Raw genomic sequence first — 16044 nt, 5'->3', positions numbered from 1 at the left:
GCCCGGTCCATTCCTTTTAATGGCTGAATAATATTCCGTTGTTTATATACACCACTTTTTGTTTATCCATTCATCTGTCCGTGGGTATTTGACTATTGTGAATAATGCTGCTATGAATATTGGTGTAAAGTATCTGCTTGAGTTCCTGCTTTCAATTCTTTTGGTATATATGTAGGAGTGGCATTGATGGATTATATGGTAATTCCATGTTTAGATTTTTGAGGAACAAAATTCCTTTTTATGTACTTTTTTAAATTGAGGTGAAATTCATATAACATAAAATTAACCATTTTTAAAGTGTATGTTTCAGTGGCATTTAGTACATTCACAATGTTGTGCAATCAGCATGTCTGTCTAGTTCCATCTTCATCACCCCCAAAGGGCACCCCATGCCTATTAAGCTGTCACCCCTCGTTCTCTCCTCCCCCAGCCCCTGGCTACCACTAATCTGCCATGAAGTTTGCTTGGTGCTTTGTTTGCATGGTAGTCTTCACCAATGCCCAATTCTGTTCTCCACTCCGAAGTGAGACTGCTGAGGCTTGGAGAAACCATGTCAGTTTCTTAAGACCACAAACTGAAGACTGGCCAAGCCTGGTTTGGAAACTGGGAATCTCACTCCTGGTTCTGAGCTCTGTTCTCTGAAGACGGGGAGAGCTCTGTATCCCAGAGCTGCCAGAGAATTCAATGTGAGGGATAACTAACACAAGCTGCTGACAAACATGATGGTTTGTTCTGTGGGATAGGGCCAGAAGATGGATCTGGAAACTGAACAGTTCCAGGAGCAGGATTTAGGACAGAAGGGTATTTGCAAAGGTTTTGGAAGGCAAGAAAGTGCTGGTTAGCTTCCTGGCTTTGATACATTCATGCCAACTAACTTTCAGCAAATGATTTTGCATCTATTTTAGACCTGACAGTAACCTGTTCAACTACAGCTCTGTGAAGGGGGATAAAAGGGGAGTTGGCCATTCACCAAACAACACATCCATGCCTTTGTTGTTCCAAAGCATGTGCAGACATGTTAATGTTAATCTGCTATCGTCACCTAAACCAGTGGTTCTCAGCAGGAGATAATTGTTCCTTACAGAGGACTTTGGTCAATGTCTGGAGACATTTTTTGTTGTCACAACTGGAGTGGTAGGTACTGTTGGCATCTAGTGGGTAGAGGCCAGGGATGTTGCTAAACATCCTGCAATGCAAAGGACAGCCCCCCATCAACAAAGGATTGGTCCCAAATGCCAATAATGACAAGGTTGAGAAACCCTGACTTTGGTTAATGTCTTCGAGGCAACGATAATATGGAAATTTCAGATATTAATTGAAAATGCACAAGTATATAATTGTAGATATGTGGTCTGCAGTATAAAGACATAGACCTTGGAGATCTGATAACAGGCATGGAAGTTCAGGTGGTATGTGAGGATGAATAGGAATTGCCTAGGCAATGTGGATAGGTAGGGTTGGAGCATTGCAGATAGAAGGAGAAATGGGAAGAAAGGCCCTGATTCAGTAATGTATAATGAGACAAGGAGAAACTAAATTAAGGCCAATGTGGGTGAGGCTCAGAGGCTCAGAGGGAGAGTGGAAGATGTATTGAGAGAGTAGACACGAACCAGGGTGGGCAGGGACTGGTAGGCCTGAGGAGGTTGGTGGGCTTATCTCAAGAGAGACTATTGAGGAGTTTTAAGAGAGAGATAAACGTATTTGCATTTTAAAGACATAAAAAATTCAGACTACATTCTTTAGAGCTGGAAGAGAGAGGACACAGTGGACATGGGGCTCACACCCAGTAGGAGGCCAAGGCAGGAGCTGGGGTGGTAGAGTATGTAGTTGTACTTTAGTACCACCCCTTGCATACTACTGTGGCAGCACTGTGGAATACACAGAACATGCAGCAGGGCTGGACTGAGGCAGCTTTGAATGAAGCGAAGTGAATAGACTGGTGAAATCAGGTTGTGAAAACAAAATAGCTTCGACAATAGGGAAGGAAGCTGGACAAAGAGGAGTCCTGACTTCCTCATTCTTGCAGCTGCATGCATTTGGTAAATGATTTCATCTTTTGTGGACAGTCCAACAGAGAGGCAAAGGAATCCAGGTCTGAGCGTTAATGAGTCTGAAGGGCCTGGAGATACCAAAGTGAGATAGAAATTATGCAAGGGAAACACGGCAGAGACAACCAGAGTGGAGAATGAAAGTGGAATCTGTCTGGGCGTCAGACCATCCCCCTAGTCCTTCTAACCCAGAGCTTCCATGAGGGTCTAAGGGGCTGGGGAAGATTTAAGGGACACTTACCTTCCTGTGCTTGAATCGTCTGGCCCAGACAGAGTACTGGAAGAGACAGATTCATGAAAAAAATCAACCGTCCAGTTTCCAGCCTCTATTATGAATCACTGCACATATGGACATGGAGAATAACATGGGGTTCACACGCATTATTTTTTTTCCACAGCAAGAACAGTTTTGAGGCTCATCTTTTAATTTTATCTTCTGGATTCTAGCCTCTGAGTCTCTCCTTTATAGGAACTCTGGAATCGTGGATTCCAGAAAGCATGTCATGGATTAAATAGAAACAACTGAGACTCACAAACTAGCTTGGACTTGGGCAAAGGCAGAGTTATAGCTATCTGGGCAAAGACTGTCTCTCCAGTAAGGAGGTAAGAATGTCTTTGGTAGCCACTAAAATCACTGAGTCCTCATGCTAAGAGAGACTCTGATTGTTTGGAGATCCTCCAATCCTCCCCTCCAACCCACTTTTATTTCTGAACTCACCAAGACAGAGGAGGATGGTGGTATCTTTGCAGGCCATGATGCTGACACAGTCTCGGCCTGGTTAGCCTACTGTTGGTGTACATTAGCAGGATGACAGATACTCACAAGACAGTAAGATCCACAGGAAGTATGACATCAAGAGTCCCTCATCAGAGAATTTCTACATCTGTTGCCCCATAGATATAAGAACAGTTACTTCCCAAACAACTTAATTCTGGTTTGCCCTTGGGTTATTCTGGGTTGTTCTCCAAGAGAAGACCTATATTTCTCTTTATGTTTCAGATGAGACACAAGTGTTTCTCTCAAACCAGTATCTAATGGTGTCCAAATCCATCTTTGAACCAGATCCCACATCCATATGGAAAGGCCTGGGATGGAATACAAGGTGGATACCATATAGATAGAGATTTTCTTCATTGAACCATCAGTCAGCCGGAAGCGGTGACTCACACCTGTAATCCTAGCACTGTGGGAGGCTGAGGTGGGAGGATCACTTGAGGTCAGCAGTTCCAGAGCAGCCTGAGCATGAGAGAGACCCATCTCTACTAAAAAATAGCGGGGCTGGGGGGAGGGCAGAAATTAGCTGGACAACTAAAAAAAAAAAGGAAAAAGAAAAAATTAGCTGGACATGGTGGCAAACACCTATAGTCCCAGCTACTTGGGAGGCTGAGGCAGGAGGATTGCTTGAGCCCAGGAGTTTGAGGAGGCTGATACCATGGCATTCTAGCTCAGGCAACAAAGTGAGACTCTGTATCAAAAAAAATAAAAAAGGCAGAAAAAAAAAAGAACAAAGCTGGAAACATCACATTGCCTGACTTCAAATTATACTACAAGGCTACCATAACAAAAACAGCATGGTACTGATATAAAAATAGACCACATAGATCAATGGAACAAAAGATAGGGAACCCAGAAATAAAACCATATACTTATAGCCAACTGATCTTTGACAAATTTGACAAGAACATACACTGGTGAAGGACACCCTTTTCAATAAATACTGCTGGGAAAATTGGATTGCCATATGCAGAAGAATGAAACTGGGTCCCTATCTCTCACTATATACAAAAATTAACTCAAGATGAATTAAAGGCTTGAGTGTAAGACCTGAAACTATAAAAATACTAGGAGAAAACCTAGGGGAAACTCTTTTGGACATTGGTCTAGGCAAAGAATTCATGACTGAGACCTCAAAAGCATAGGCAACAAAAACAAAAAAATAGACAAATGGGACTTATTTAAACTACAAAGCTTCTACACAGCAAAAGAAATAATCTGTGGAGTGAACAGAAAACCTGGGGAATTGGAGAAAATATTTGCAAACTATACATCCAACAGGTGACTAATATCCAGAACTTATAAGGAACTCAAACAACTCAACAAAAAACTCCCCAAATCACACCATTAAAAACTGGGCAAAGGAAATGAATAGATGTTTTTCAAAAGAAGACAAGTGGCCAACAAGCGTATGAAAAAACGTTCAACATCACTAATCATCAGAGAAAAGCAAATTAAAACCACAATTAGATATCATCTTACACCTATCAAAATGTCTATTTTTAAAAAGAAAAAAAATAACAGATGTTGGTGAATATGTGGAGAAATGGGAAATCTTATAAACTGTTGGTGGGAATGTAAACTAGTGCAACCTCTATGGAAAACAATATGGGGATTTCTCAAAGAACTAAAAATAAACATACATTTCAATCCAGCAATCCCACTACTGTATATCTGCCCAAAGGAAAAGATATTAACATAAAAAATGATACTGACACTCTTATGTTTATCGCAGCATTATTCACAAGAGCAAAGATATGGAATCAATCTAAGTGTCCATCAATGGAAGATTGGATAAAGAAAATGTGGTATATATGCACAATGAAATACTATTCAGCCATAAGAAAGAATGAAATCATGTCCTTTGCAGCAACATGGATGGAACTGGAGGCCATTATTTTAAGTGAAACAACACAGACACAGAAAAGCAAGTAACACATGTTTCTCACTTAGAAGTGGGAGCTAAATAATGTGTACACATGGAAGCGGAGTGTGGAATGATGGACAATGGAGACTTGGAGGGGTGGGGGGTGTTTGGAGGAGGGTGGATGATGGCAGGTTGCTTGGTGGGTACAATGTGCTTTGCTTCAGTGACGTATGCACTGAAGGCCCTGACTTCACCACAACGCAATATATCAATGTAGCAAAATTACACTAGTATCCATAAATATACACAGATAATAAATGGAAAAAAATATAAAAAACAAACACAAATACACCCATGTATATATACAATCACTTTGTATTTGAAAATGGCTTCAGTGTGGTTTAAGGTGGAATGGAATGTCTTTTCAATAAATGGCATTGGGCCAAAGGGTTATGTGTAGGGAAAAAAAGAAATCTACATCCATTGTCACACCGTACAAGAAGTTTTTATTTTTATCATATCATTTAAATTCTTTTTATATTTACTTTTTTAATTCACAAATAAAAATTGCACATAGTCATCCCTCGGTATCCATGGATTTGTTTCAGAACCTCCCTCAGATGCCACAATCTGCAGATACTTACATCTCTTATGTAAAATTGCACAGTATTTTTCATATAATCTACCCATATCTTCCTGTATACTTTAAATCATCTCTAGGTTATTCATAATACTTGATACAATGCCTCCATATCACTTCGTTTGCATGGAATCAATATAGTACTTGGCACGTGGCAAATTCAAGTTTTGGTTTTTGGAATGTTGTAAATTTTTTCTGAATATTTTTGATGTGTAGTTGGTTGGATCTATAGATGCAACTCACAGATGTAAAGGATTGACTGTATATTTATAATGTACGACATGATGCTTTGATATATGACCTCATGGAGATGGAAACAATTACAATGAATGACCCTGCAAGTGTCTCCTCTAAAACTCAGTCGCTTTTCCCGCAAACACTAAGAATCTTCACTTGCTTATTTGGCAAGTGATCCCTGAAGCCTCTTAATGCGCTGCATCCTTGGATGGAAACTTACGTCCCAGAGACAAATCAGACTCCGTCCTACTTCAAGAAGCTCACAGCCCAGAGATGAGAACCCAGTGGAGACATTTGGGGTAATATGTACATAGTAATAGTAACACGTAAAAACTGTAGGCAAAAGAGAGGCACCTTACCTAAAGCAAGAGGTGAGAAAATGTTTCTTTGAAGACGAGAGGTCTACAGTGAAATAGTAAAAAAATACAGACATGTTCCTGGTGACAGAAGACTGAAAAATAGCATTCAGGGAAGGCAGACTAGAATGTGTTTAAGTCCAGTGTTAGGAGTGAGCATTTTGCCTGTATAAAATTGTGAATTACTCAGTGTGGTTAACTTCAAGGAGGACTAGATAGTACAGCCAGTTAGGTTGTGGAGATTGGCAAGGGACAAGTAAAATAGAGAATTAAGAGCTAATCAAAGGACTTTGTTTTCTCTCCAGTAGACTATTGGGACCATGGAAGTTTGTCAGCAGGAGAGAGCCATGTTCAGACTCCTGTCGTGATGAACAGGATTGGCCAAAGATGAAGAGTTTTGTCTTCAGATTCTGGCTGTTGTTACCTTGGCGCTGTCAAGCTGGGTTTGAGAAAGAGCTGTGGCCTCCATGGAAGACCTCAAGGTCTTTCTGTGCATGCTCTCATGGGACAGGAGACAACCCTCGATCCAGGCTTAGCATTTTGCGAGTTCCACGTACACAGTGGTGTCCACTGAGGGTTCCTTGGGCCTCTGGGAAGTGGGAGTGATTTTCTTCTGTGTGAAAATCTGATGATCCAACTGTGCGTATGTCACTTCCTCTGGGTCTTGTCCATTGGAGTCCTGGAAAGAGGGAAATGTGCAGTCAGAGCGAGTGCACACCTTCCCCGGGACCATAGGAAATACAGATTTATTGAAGAGGCTGGGCTGAGGAGAACCCACCTCCCAGTTCCCTGTTCTGTCCACCTCGGGCTCTCTGTCCATCGTAGCAGCACCTGTAGGGGACAGAAGTCATCGACACACCTCACAGGGAACTCCCGTTCCTCATTCATATGCAGATATCAACACACAGAGAGATGTCCTGGGTGGCTGTGATTGCTCTTCTGCCAAAAAGCAGAATCACGTCTTCTACTTCTGTGAGTTCAGGGACCCATCCCACTAATCGCTCCCCGTTTGCAGCCCACTGATTCTCTCTCCTGCTCTCTCCCTTTTGCGGAATATTCTCCTAGATATCCGTGGCTGCACTGGATGTGAGGACACAGTGAAGAATGATTAGACAATGGGCTGTGAGCTGTGGAAGGGGGCGGGGGGCCCTGGGGTTCTCTCTAGAAAGTCCTACCTCTGTGGCTTCTGCCTGGGACCAGGTGTCCTCCAGCAAACGGAGAACACACACCTGTGTACGCCCACCCCAGTTCCCCATGCTGCTCAGATGTCCCTGGCCTCTTCTTCCTGAGACTTACTCTTCTGAGCAGAGCACCTGCGATGGATGAGGAAGAAGAGGAGGATGGCAAGGAGGACGATGACCACTGAGGGCCAGATCAGAGCATGCAGGTGCCACAGGTCACCTGGAGGAAGATGTAACTCCAATAAGAGGCAAATCATAGCAGCTCCCCTTTATGCATTGCATCCCACTTATTGTCAGGTAATTACATACAATACCTTTTTAGGACAAGTTCCCAGTTGGCCAATAACCCAACCTTTTCTCTCTTTCTTGCTTGTAGATCTCAGGATAACTGTAGAATGTGCCACACTAGAACTGCTATAGTTTGGATGTTTGTCGCCTCCAAACCTCATGTTGAAATTTGATCCCTGATGTGGGAGATCTGGCCCAGTGGAAGGTGTTTGGGGCATGGGGATGGATCTTTCATGAAGAGATTAATGCCCTCATGAGGGTGGTGATGAGTGAGTTTTCCTTCTATTAGTTACCATGAAAGCTGGTTGTTAAAAGAGCCTGGCACCTCCCTGCTCTCTCTCTTGCTTCCTCTCTTGCTGATCTCTGTGATCTCTGCATATATCAGCTCCCCTTCTCCTCCTACCATGAGTGGAAGCAGCCAGGGGCTTCATCAGACTCAGATAAATTACCCAGGCTCAGGTATTCCTTTATAGCCACACAAACGGACCAAGACAACAACCTCCTGCGATAAGGTGGGACTGACCAGGACAACCTGGCCTCTGTTCCTTTCCTTCGTAGAACAGGGTGTCCCACGATGCTTTAACTCAGTGGTTCATGGAGCTCTAGGGTACAAAACCCAGGGCAGGCTGCCATCTAGGTTCCCTCAGTTGTGGTGCAAATGGGCTGACTCCATCTGCCCTGGGCAGCTTTCCTGAGCCGTGGGGGCTGGCTCGCCATGAAGCTTGCCTTTTGTGTTCCCTCTCCGCTTATCTGTAAGTAATAAACCTGCCTATGTAACTTGTGTGTGGTGTTGTGTCTCATCGGATGTGTGCAGGTGACAGGACTGGCACAGCCCAAGGTGCAGTGTGTGAGGCGTTCGGAGTCCTCCCCTGGGACTGACACCAGCGCACAGTGAACCTGCTTCACAAATGCTGCATCCGCAACACCCTTGAATCAAACAAATTATTAATACATTCTCCAATAAAAGGAAAAAAAGTGAAATTCAAGTCAAAAGAGGTGGAGTTGTCTTATGTCATATAGCCAGGAAATGGTGACAAATCTGCTGCTCACCCTAATTTGTCCACTAAGCACTACCTATCACTTTATTCCAAATTTCATGCAAGCTGCTTCGCAACTGACCATTCATTCATCCATTCCCATATTCGTTTACTCATCCCTTGGTCCGTTCATTTTCTGCCTTCCCAAGAACTGTGCTGCAATATCAGCTTCCCCAGAGCAGGCGCCAAATGCATCGTGTTTACTACTTGCAGTAGACAGAAGAATGCTCCCTTTTCCAGAAACATCCATGTCCTGATCCCCACAACTTGTGGATATGTTATATTTCATGGGGAGAAAGAATTAAAGTTGCTAATCAGCTGACCTTAAAGAAAGTTATCCTGGGTTATTTTAGGGAGATTTTCCTCGATTGTCTGGGTGGACTCACAAAGTCCTTAGAAGGAGGAAGGCAGAGGAAGAGTCGGGAAAGAGGTGTGATTAAGGAGGAAGCGTCTCAGGGAGGCAATGTGAGTTACATGTGACCTTGAGGAAGGAGGATGCGGATGATGAGCAAAGGATGGCGGGAGCCTCGAGAAGCTGGAAAAAGTGAGGAATTATTAATAGGTTCTCCCCTGGAATCTTCATGAGCAATGCAGCCTGGCTGTCACCTGGATTTCAGCTCAGGAAGACCCATTTCAGACTTCCGACCTGCAGAACTTGTGAGATAATTTAAATACTGTTGTTTTAGTCCAGTCGTCTTATGGAAATTTATTATAGCAACAATAGGAAATGATTGCACAGGGCATACCCAGCACTTGGAACAGTGCCTGAGTCAGTTAACGGAAGCCTTACGTGTGTGGATGAACTCAGTCCTCTCTTGCTGCAAGGCTCTTGCCCTGCTGGGGACACCAGGGTTGTGCTCTGCCACACAAGAGCTCATCCTCTGGCAAATGGAACTTCTCTAAGAACCGGCCCACCCCCACCAGGCATTCCCTGCCCTTCCCTCCCTCAAGCCCTCATGACTCTCTCCTTTAGTTAGGAATGGAGACAGAAGAGACGCTGCATTGTTCCTGGGAAGGGTGTCAGGCTTACTGTCATCCTCCTTGCTTGGAGGAGGACTCAGCTGCAGCAAATTGGAGATTAAGAGCCCCGTGCTGGCCCCAAGCCCCTTCTGCTGTTGTGGAGTCTGACAGTCCACGAGGGAACCGACCAGCGCAAGATCACTGAGTGGCTGGACCCGCACTCAAATCCAAGCAGAGATAAGAGGGGTCCTCGACTCACCAGTGTTGGAGCTGGGTTCTGTGGGGGGAGGGCGACTAGTTGAAGAGTTTCCTAGAACACAGGACAGGAGAGAGGTGAGGAAACAAGGCTGTCTGTCCTCTGTCCTGTTCAAACTCCTTTGAGGTTGGTCCGTGGCCAACACTTTGTCATCTAATGCTGAGCCCTGGGAGTCCTGGGATCCCCTTGCCCACAGTCCTTTCGGGTGAGGACTCCTTTCCTGAGACTCCCAGCTGTGAGTGGGGAGAGGGGATGCTGGAGATGAGGCCTCCGTAGGGGAGAGGTCAGGAGGGGCCTCTGCAAAATGCGTAAGGGTGAGGGGCTGCTGCAACCTCTGGTCTCCCCTAACGAAGCTTCGTCTCCCCTCCTCCTGGATCTCTCCTGACCCCTTTCTCCACCTGCCTGGATACACAGAAGTGCCCCTAATGTGGGCATTTGCGAACGATATGAAGGAGCATCTGGAGCTTCCCTGTCTACCATCCTACGCTCCGATACCACCTCTAATACTCAGTCTTTTTTCCTTCTCTCCATATTTCTCTGTGCTTGTTTCGCTCCACCATGAGCAAGATGTTCCCCAGATACGGTTTTAGGACTTGGTCTGAGACACAAGACATGGGACAGGTATGGGATTTCCTTACCTGTGACACAAAGGAACAGGGGGTCACTCGGGGCCGACCACTCATAGAGAGAGTCCCTGACAGAGCCATAGCATCTGTAGGTCCCTCCGCAGGTTGCAGGGCCCACAGGGAAGTCAGCCCCCAATGCACCGTGGTGGCTCCGCACTGTAGGGAGCCTGTGGCCACAGGCCTCCCCCTCCCTGCATAGATGGTACACGTCAAATGGGATCTCGGAGCTGCAGGACAAGGTCACGTTCTCTCCTGACCTCACCATGGGGCCCCGCTGGACTGAGAGGGAAGGTTTCCTGTGTAGACCTGGAAGAAAAACAGAGGCAGTTTACCTAGAAAGGCTTTTCCTTACCACACCGTGCTTCCCTACCGAGCGGAGAATTTGCTCTCCCAGCTCTAGTGAGCTGATGTGCTGGTGGGCGTTCCCTCTCCCCCATCCTCCCTCTCTTTTTCTGTCTATTTTTCTCCTTCTACTTTCTGTCTCTTGCTCTCTGACTCTCTAAGTCTCTGACCTCACTCCCTATCCCCAGATACATTTTCCCCTTTTGTATTTTTTACTCTCTCTGCCTCTCCTTGACTTGGTTGATTGAATCTGTCTTTCTTTTCCTTTCACTGTGAGTCTCCCACTTTCTGTCCTGTCCCTAACTTACTTACTTTCTTTCTTCTCTATCTGCCATCTATCTCTGTCTTCATATCTTTCAAAAATCCTCTTTTGGCATTTCTGCCATCCACCCCTACATCCCCATCTTTGTTTATCTTTGTGCCTCTCCCCAGGTCTCTGATTTTTAGGGGTTTTCTATGCCCCCCCCATCCCATCATTCTCTCCACTTCTCTGTCCCCTATTTCTTTCTTTTTCTGTGTCTGTGAAATTCTCAACTCTCTTCCTCTGGCTCATTCTCTCTTCCTCTGTATGTGTGCCCATCTCTACTCTTCTATGTCTCTACTTTATTTCTGTCTGGTCCCCTCTGTGGGTTTTTGTTCTTAGTAATCCTTTAACATTCAGGGTTGCTTTGGAACATGAGCCTCAGATTTTGTGTGGGGACCCACAGAACACACAGCGTACAGCGGCTCATGTCCTGCTCCTTCCCTTGGTGCCATGAGATCCTGGGACAAGTTATGGCTCAACCACATCGAAGGAAGAGGTGTCAAAATAGACACAGCATCTGTGGGTGACACGTGGTTCGAGGCCACAGGGACAAACTTGGGTGAGGTACATGGTAAGTCTTTAGGTTCTTCTGGTTGAAAAGAGAGTGTGGAGGAAAAACAGAAATCAAACTTCTAAACCATCCCAGGTCCCTGGGCAAAGACAGGATGGAAGGACACTCTCTCTCTGATATGTGCATATCTGTTTGCCTCCTTCACTCTTGACCTTATTTCTGCCTCCCTGCTCTTTGCCTGTACCTGTCCTTGATGTCATGCCCAGTGGTCTGCACTTGTGTCTCCTTTTTCCTTGCCTCTGCTGTTGGTGTAGCTCTCACCAGGTCTGTCTCTCTCCACAAGAATCCCACATTCATCCTTCTCACGACCACCTGGCTCTTCCAAGGGCTAGAACATCCGGTCTGTATCCCAAGGAGGATGAGGGGCAGCCTGGACACTCTCACCTGTGATCACGATGTCCAGGGGGTCACTGGGAGCTGACCATTCATAGGAGGAGTGATTGGCAGAACCGTAGCATCTGTAGGTCCCTGCATGGGCAGGTGTCACAGGACCCATGGAGAAGTTGGCCTGGGAGCATCCATCATGGAGCTTCCCAACAAGGCGCAAGGGGTCCTCGGTTTCCCCCTCTCTGTGCAGAATCAGAATGAAGCTCTCGAAGACAATTTCTGAGACACACTGTAGGGTCACATTCCCTCCTGAGTTCACCAGGGGACTTGGGTGGGCCAACAGGGAAGGTTTTCTGTAGACTCCTAAGAACAGACATTGTGAGTTTAGAAGGCATCACCCTTTGTGACTCCAGTCCGTGGGACTTGGAAGGAGTGAGGGTGTCCCTGTGTCCATCTCTCTCCTTCCTCCCTGTGTGTCCGTGTCCTTTCCCGTGTTTGTGTCCCCTCTGTGTAGTTCCCTCCATCTCCCCCCGGACTTGTCTCTGCTGCTTTGTCTCAAGTAGCACCAGACTCTGTTCCCGCTGTGCTCCTCTTTGGCCCTTTGGCTGTTGTGTCTGTTTCCCGCCAATCTCTCTCCTACCTTCTAAGGCGGGAGAGAAGAGGGGCCACTACAGGCTGCATTTCCAGGCTCTTACCAGCCTGGCTCCAGCGCCTCTGGACAAATTGGAATCCTTGGCAAGAGGTAAGAGCTAGTCAACAAGGCAGGTAACAGGGAACTTCCCCACGTTTACCCAACCTATTCCTGTAGGGGATTGAGGGTCATCTCCCACCGTGCCTGTGCCTTCTCTGTGGTCCCGGTTTCCCTGGGGTGGCCCTGAGTCTGGCTGCAGGAGCACCGGCCCCTCCCTGTGTGGGTCCAGCCTGGTGCTGGCGTCAGCATCCTGCCCTGCCCCACCTCCCCTCTTGGCTTCTTAATTTGCCCTTGACCTGGAGACGCTTTTACTAGTTTCCTGTTGCTGCTGTAACAAGCTCTCACAAACGTGGTGGCAGAAGGGAACCCTTTTACTATCTGCCCTTCTGGAGGTCAGAAGTCTGGAAGCGTCTCACTGGTGTGAACAAAGGTGTCTGAAGGGCTGTGCTCTTTCTGGAGACTCGGGGAGAATCCGTTCTTTTGACGTTTTCAGCTGCTAAAAGTCACCTTTGCTCCTTGGCTCCGGGCGCTTCCTCCACCTTCAAAGCCAGGGTGGCTGGTGGGGTCTCTCCTGCTGCATTGCTCTGACCCCACCCCACTGCTTCCTCTTCCTCTCAAGTGGCCCTTGTGGCCACACTGAGCCCACCCTAATAATCCAGAGTAGTTGCCCCACCCTGAGGTTGACTGACTAACAACTTCCATTCTGTTTTCAGCCTTCATTGCCCTGGAAATGTGACCTAACGTATTCCCAGATTCGGGTGTTTTGATAAGCACATCATTGGGGACCATTATCGTGCCCACCACCATGCCCAATTCCCTGTACCGACCCCCTTTATCCAATGTACGTGGAGAGGTTTCTGTTCTTCCCACTGGACCCTGACTGACACGCCCACCAGAAACTCTGGGATGGAGGATGTCGACACAGTGAAAACCACCCCGGACAGGAGCCCTCTGACCTGTGACCACGATCACCAGGGGGTCGCTGAGTGCTGACCACATAGAGGTGGAGGAAAGGTAAAATCCATGACATCTGTAGGTCCCTGCGTGTGTTGCGGTCACAGGCCCCATGAGGAAGTTGCTCTGGAATATTCTGCTCCGGAGCTCAGGGACGTGGGCCCCGTCTTCCTTGTACAGCCTGAACATGTTAAACCCAGGATGAGAGTGACACCGAAGACTCACGTGATTTCCTTGAGGCACCACAGGGCTTGGCCGGGCAGACAGGGAGGGCTTGTGGTGACCACCTGGGGGAGCGGGAGGCGAGACATGGAGAGGAAAATGTGGAGCCGCCGCCGCCCCCATGCTCAGGGGCTCCCCACCCTCAACATGTTCCTAAGGCTTCTTTCCAAACCCGGGGTCCCAGGGCCACGGGGAGGACGCGCCACCGCATCCTCACGACATGTCTTCCCACAACAAAAGTGTCGGCTGGGTATTTTGAGCAAGTACCGAATGAGGGACTATTACTAGATTTTAACAATGTAAAATCAGTTCCATGAAACAACTCGGAGACATGGAATAGAGAGTAAGATCTATGTGAGTGAAATAACGTCAGCCAGCAGGTGAATCGCATCGAGCAACTGAGCCTTCATCAGAGTATTTGGACTTTCAGGGGCCCTGGCACGTGGTTCCCCCACGTGCCCTGGTAGAAGGACAGCAGCCGCCTGCGCAGCTCCTGTCGCCGTGGAAGTGCTGGGGAACATGGAGAACGTTAGTTACCATCCCCTTCAGAGGGGTGGGCTTATCCCAGCACTGCTGCCTCCGGTTCCTCCCCAGGTGACACCACTTCCTCCCCAGGTGCCCCAGCTCAGAGTGCCATGATCTCCTCCAGGGGCCCACAGAGCTTGGCTCGCCCAAGGGTAAGAATGGCTGGGGAGGGTCTCCAGAACAGAATGGGGGCCAGGTGTCCCAGGGCCCCCCTTTTCTCACTCGCAAAAGATTCACCCACAGGGCTTCCCATGGTCACACCATTGACCCCACTTCCTGTGCTGCCTGCCCTTCTGTGATGAGAAAATTCTCTTACACGGGCTGGATGGCAACCCGAGGTTTGGGGAAGGACTCACCCGCATGTGCCCAGATCCCCTGGACCAAGAAGAACCCTGGAAAGAAAGAACCTGATGGACAATCCTTCTCCACACCGACCTGGCCTCCTCCTCCTGCCCGGCCTGGGCCGTGCTGGGCTAAACACAGACAGCCCTCAGTGCCCAATGGCCCCCAGGGAAGTAGGGTTCCCGCAGTGGAGAGACCCAGCCTCTGGGTCAATGTCTCTGCCGTGGGGTTCCCTCCCTCCATCCCCTTCCAGGACTCACCAAGACACTCCAGACTGACGAACGTGGGTGACATGGTGCTGCTTCTGCTGTTGGGAGCACCGCCCCAGTGATGCTGGCAATGCACAGGATGTTGTGCGGGGGCCCAGCTCATGCAGTCTGCAAGCTGACCACAGCATGGGAAGGTGACACATGTAGGCTCTTTCTACCCTGTGTGAGACTGGGGGTGGGTGTCCAGCCAATGGGGGAATGTGGCTTCCTGGAAATTGCTCAGACTAGAATTGTCACTTCACATCATTTACTGTGGCCGGACTTGAAACACAATCCCTCCGACTCAGACTGATCCAATTGTGCATTCACAGTGAAGGCCGTTGATGCGTTTCTGTTGTTTTTATTTGAGAATCAAACTCTTCTTCATGTGTCGTTTACAATATATCTGGCAGGTATTTTTAACATTATAAGAGCAATTGTGACAAAGAAATCATCATACCTTTCCGTGTTGGTATTTCTGTTATAGATTGAGCAAGAACCAATTAAAATTATTTAAATTTCCAGTAGTAGGATTATGCAGTTGTTTATAATCATAGAATTCCACTTTATTAGCAAAAACACAACATGTAAATTTTGCATCTTGTAGTTTTATTAGAATTTGTCTTGTGACCTGAGTCTAAACTCATTGTTCTCTCTCTCTGTTTCTCTCTCTTTTTTTTTTTCTTTTGAGAGAGAGTCTCGCTCTGTTGCCTGGGCTAGAGTGCCGTGGAGTCAGCCTAGCTCACAGCAACCTCAAACTCCTGGGCTCAAGCAATCCTCCTGCCTCAGCCTCCCGAGTAGCTGGGATTACAGGCATGCCCAGCTAATTCTTTCTATATATTTTTTAGTTGTCCAGCTAATTTATTTCTATTTTTAGCAGAGACGGGTCTCGCTCTTGCTCAGGCTGGTCTCGAACTCTTGAGCTCAGACGATCCTCCCACCTCGGCCTCCCGGAGTGCTAGGATTACAGGCGTGAGCCACTGCGCCCGGCCCTCTGTTTTTCATTTTAAATTATACATAAATGTCAATTAACACAATGCTATAGGAAATCAACCTTACAATAGCCAAATATAAATGTCAGAAAGAAAACTCAAGAACATTTCAAGATAAACAAACTGATAACATCCTCTAGCTTGAATACCAGAACACTGCAATAATCACATGACAAATCTCCCTCTGTATTCTGCCCTTGTTCTGTCTGTTACTTGACCCTCAACTTTGTGAAAATTGTGGAAACTTTCTTTTTT

General features: G+C 47.0%; 2 protein-coding genes across 2 annotated transcripts in view; both read right to left on the bottom strand.

Moving 5' to 3' along the window:
* Window positions 1–2815, bottom strand: part of LOC105809228 (immunoglobulin alpha Fc receptor-like) — a 9047-nt gene extending 6232 nt beyond the window's left edge. The window contains exons 1-2 of the mRNA XM_012642982.1: window positions 2767–2815; window positions 2290–2325 (exon numbers count right to left, since the gene is read on the bottom strand). Coding sequence (XP_012498436.1) covers window positions 2290–2325; window positions 2767–2803 — 73 coding nt within the window. The 5' untranslated portion in view covers window positions 2804–2815. The remainder of the gene's footprint in view (window positions 1–2289; window positions 2326–2766) is intronic.
* LOC105809396 (natural cytotoxicity triggering receptor 1-like) overlaps window positions 1–14947 on the bottom strand; it is a 58128-nt gene extending 43181 nt beyond the window's left edge. The window contains exons 1-9 of the mRNA XM_012643191.1: window positions 14810–14947; window positions 14564–14599; window positions 13463–13747; window positions 11873–12178; window positions 10284–10577; window positions 9649–9699; window positions 7220–7324; window positions 6702–6754; window positions 6456–6602 (exon numbers count right to left, since the gene is read on the bottom strand). Coding sequence (XP_012498645.1) covers window positions 6456–6602; window positions 6702–6754; window positions 7220–7324; window positions 9649–9699; window positions 10284–10577; window positions 11873–12178; window positions 13463–13747; window positions 14564–14599; window positions 14810–14921 — 1389 coding nt within the window. The 5' untranslated portion in view covers window positions 14922–14947. Of the gene's footprint in view, window positions 6603–6701; window positions 6755–7219; window positions 7325–9648; window positions 9700–10283; window positions 10578–11872; window positions 12179–13462; window positions 13748–14563; window positions 14600–14809 lie in introns of the transcript that reaches the window.
* Between the last annotated feature and the right edge of the window lie 1097 nt (window positions 14948–16044).

Source organism: Propithecus coquereli, unplaced genomic scaffold, assembly GCF_000956105.1.
Source record: "Propithecus coquereli isolate 6110/MARCELLA unplaced genomic scaffold, Pcoq_1.0 Scaffold193, whole genome shotgun sequence".
NCBI classification, from domain to species: domain Eukaryota; kingdom Metazoa; phylum Chordata; class Mammalia; order Primates; family Indriidae; genus Propithecus; species Propithecus coquereli.
The sequence above is the reverse complement of the archived record's forward strand: the minus strand, read 5'-3'. Positions and strand labels throughout refer to the sequence as shown.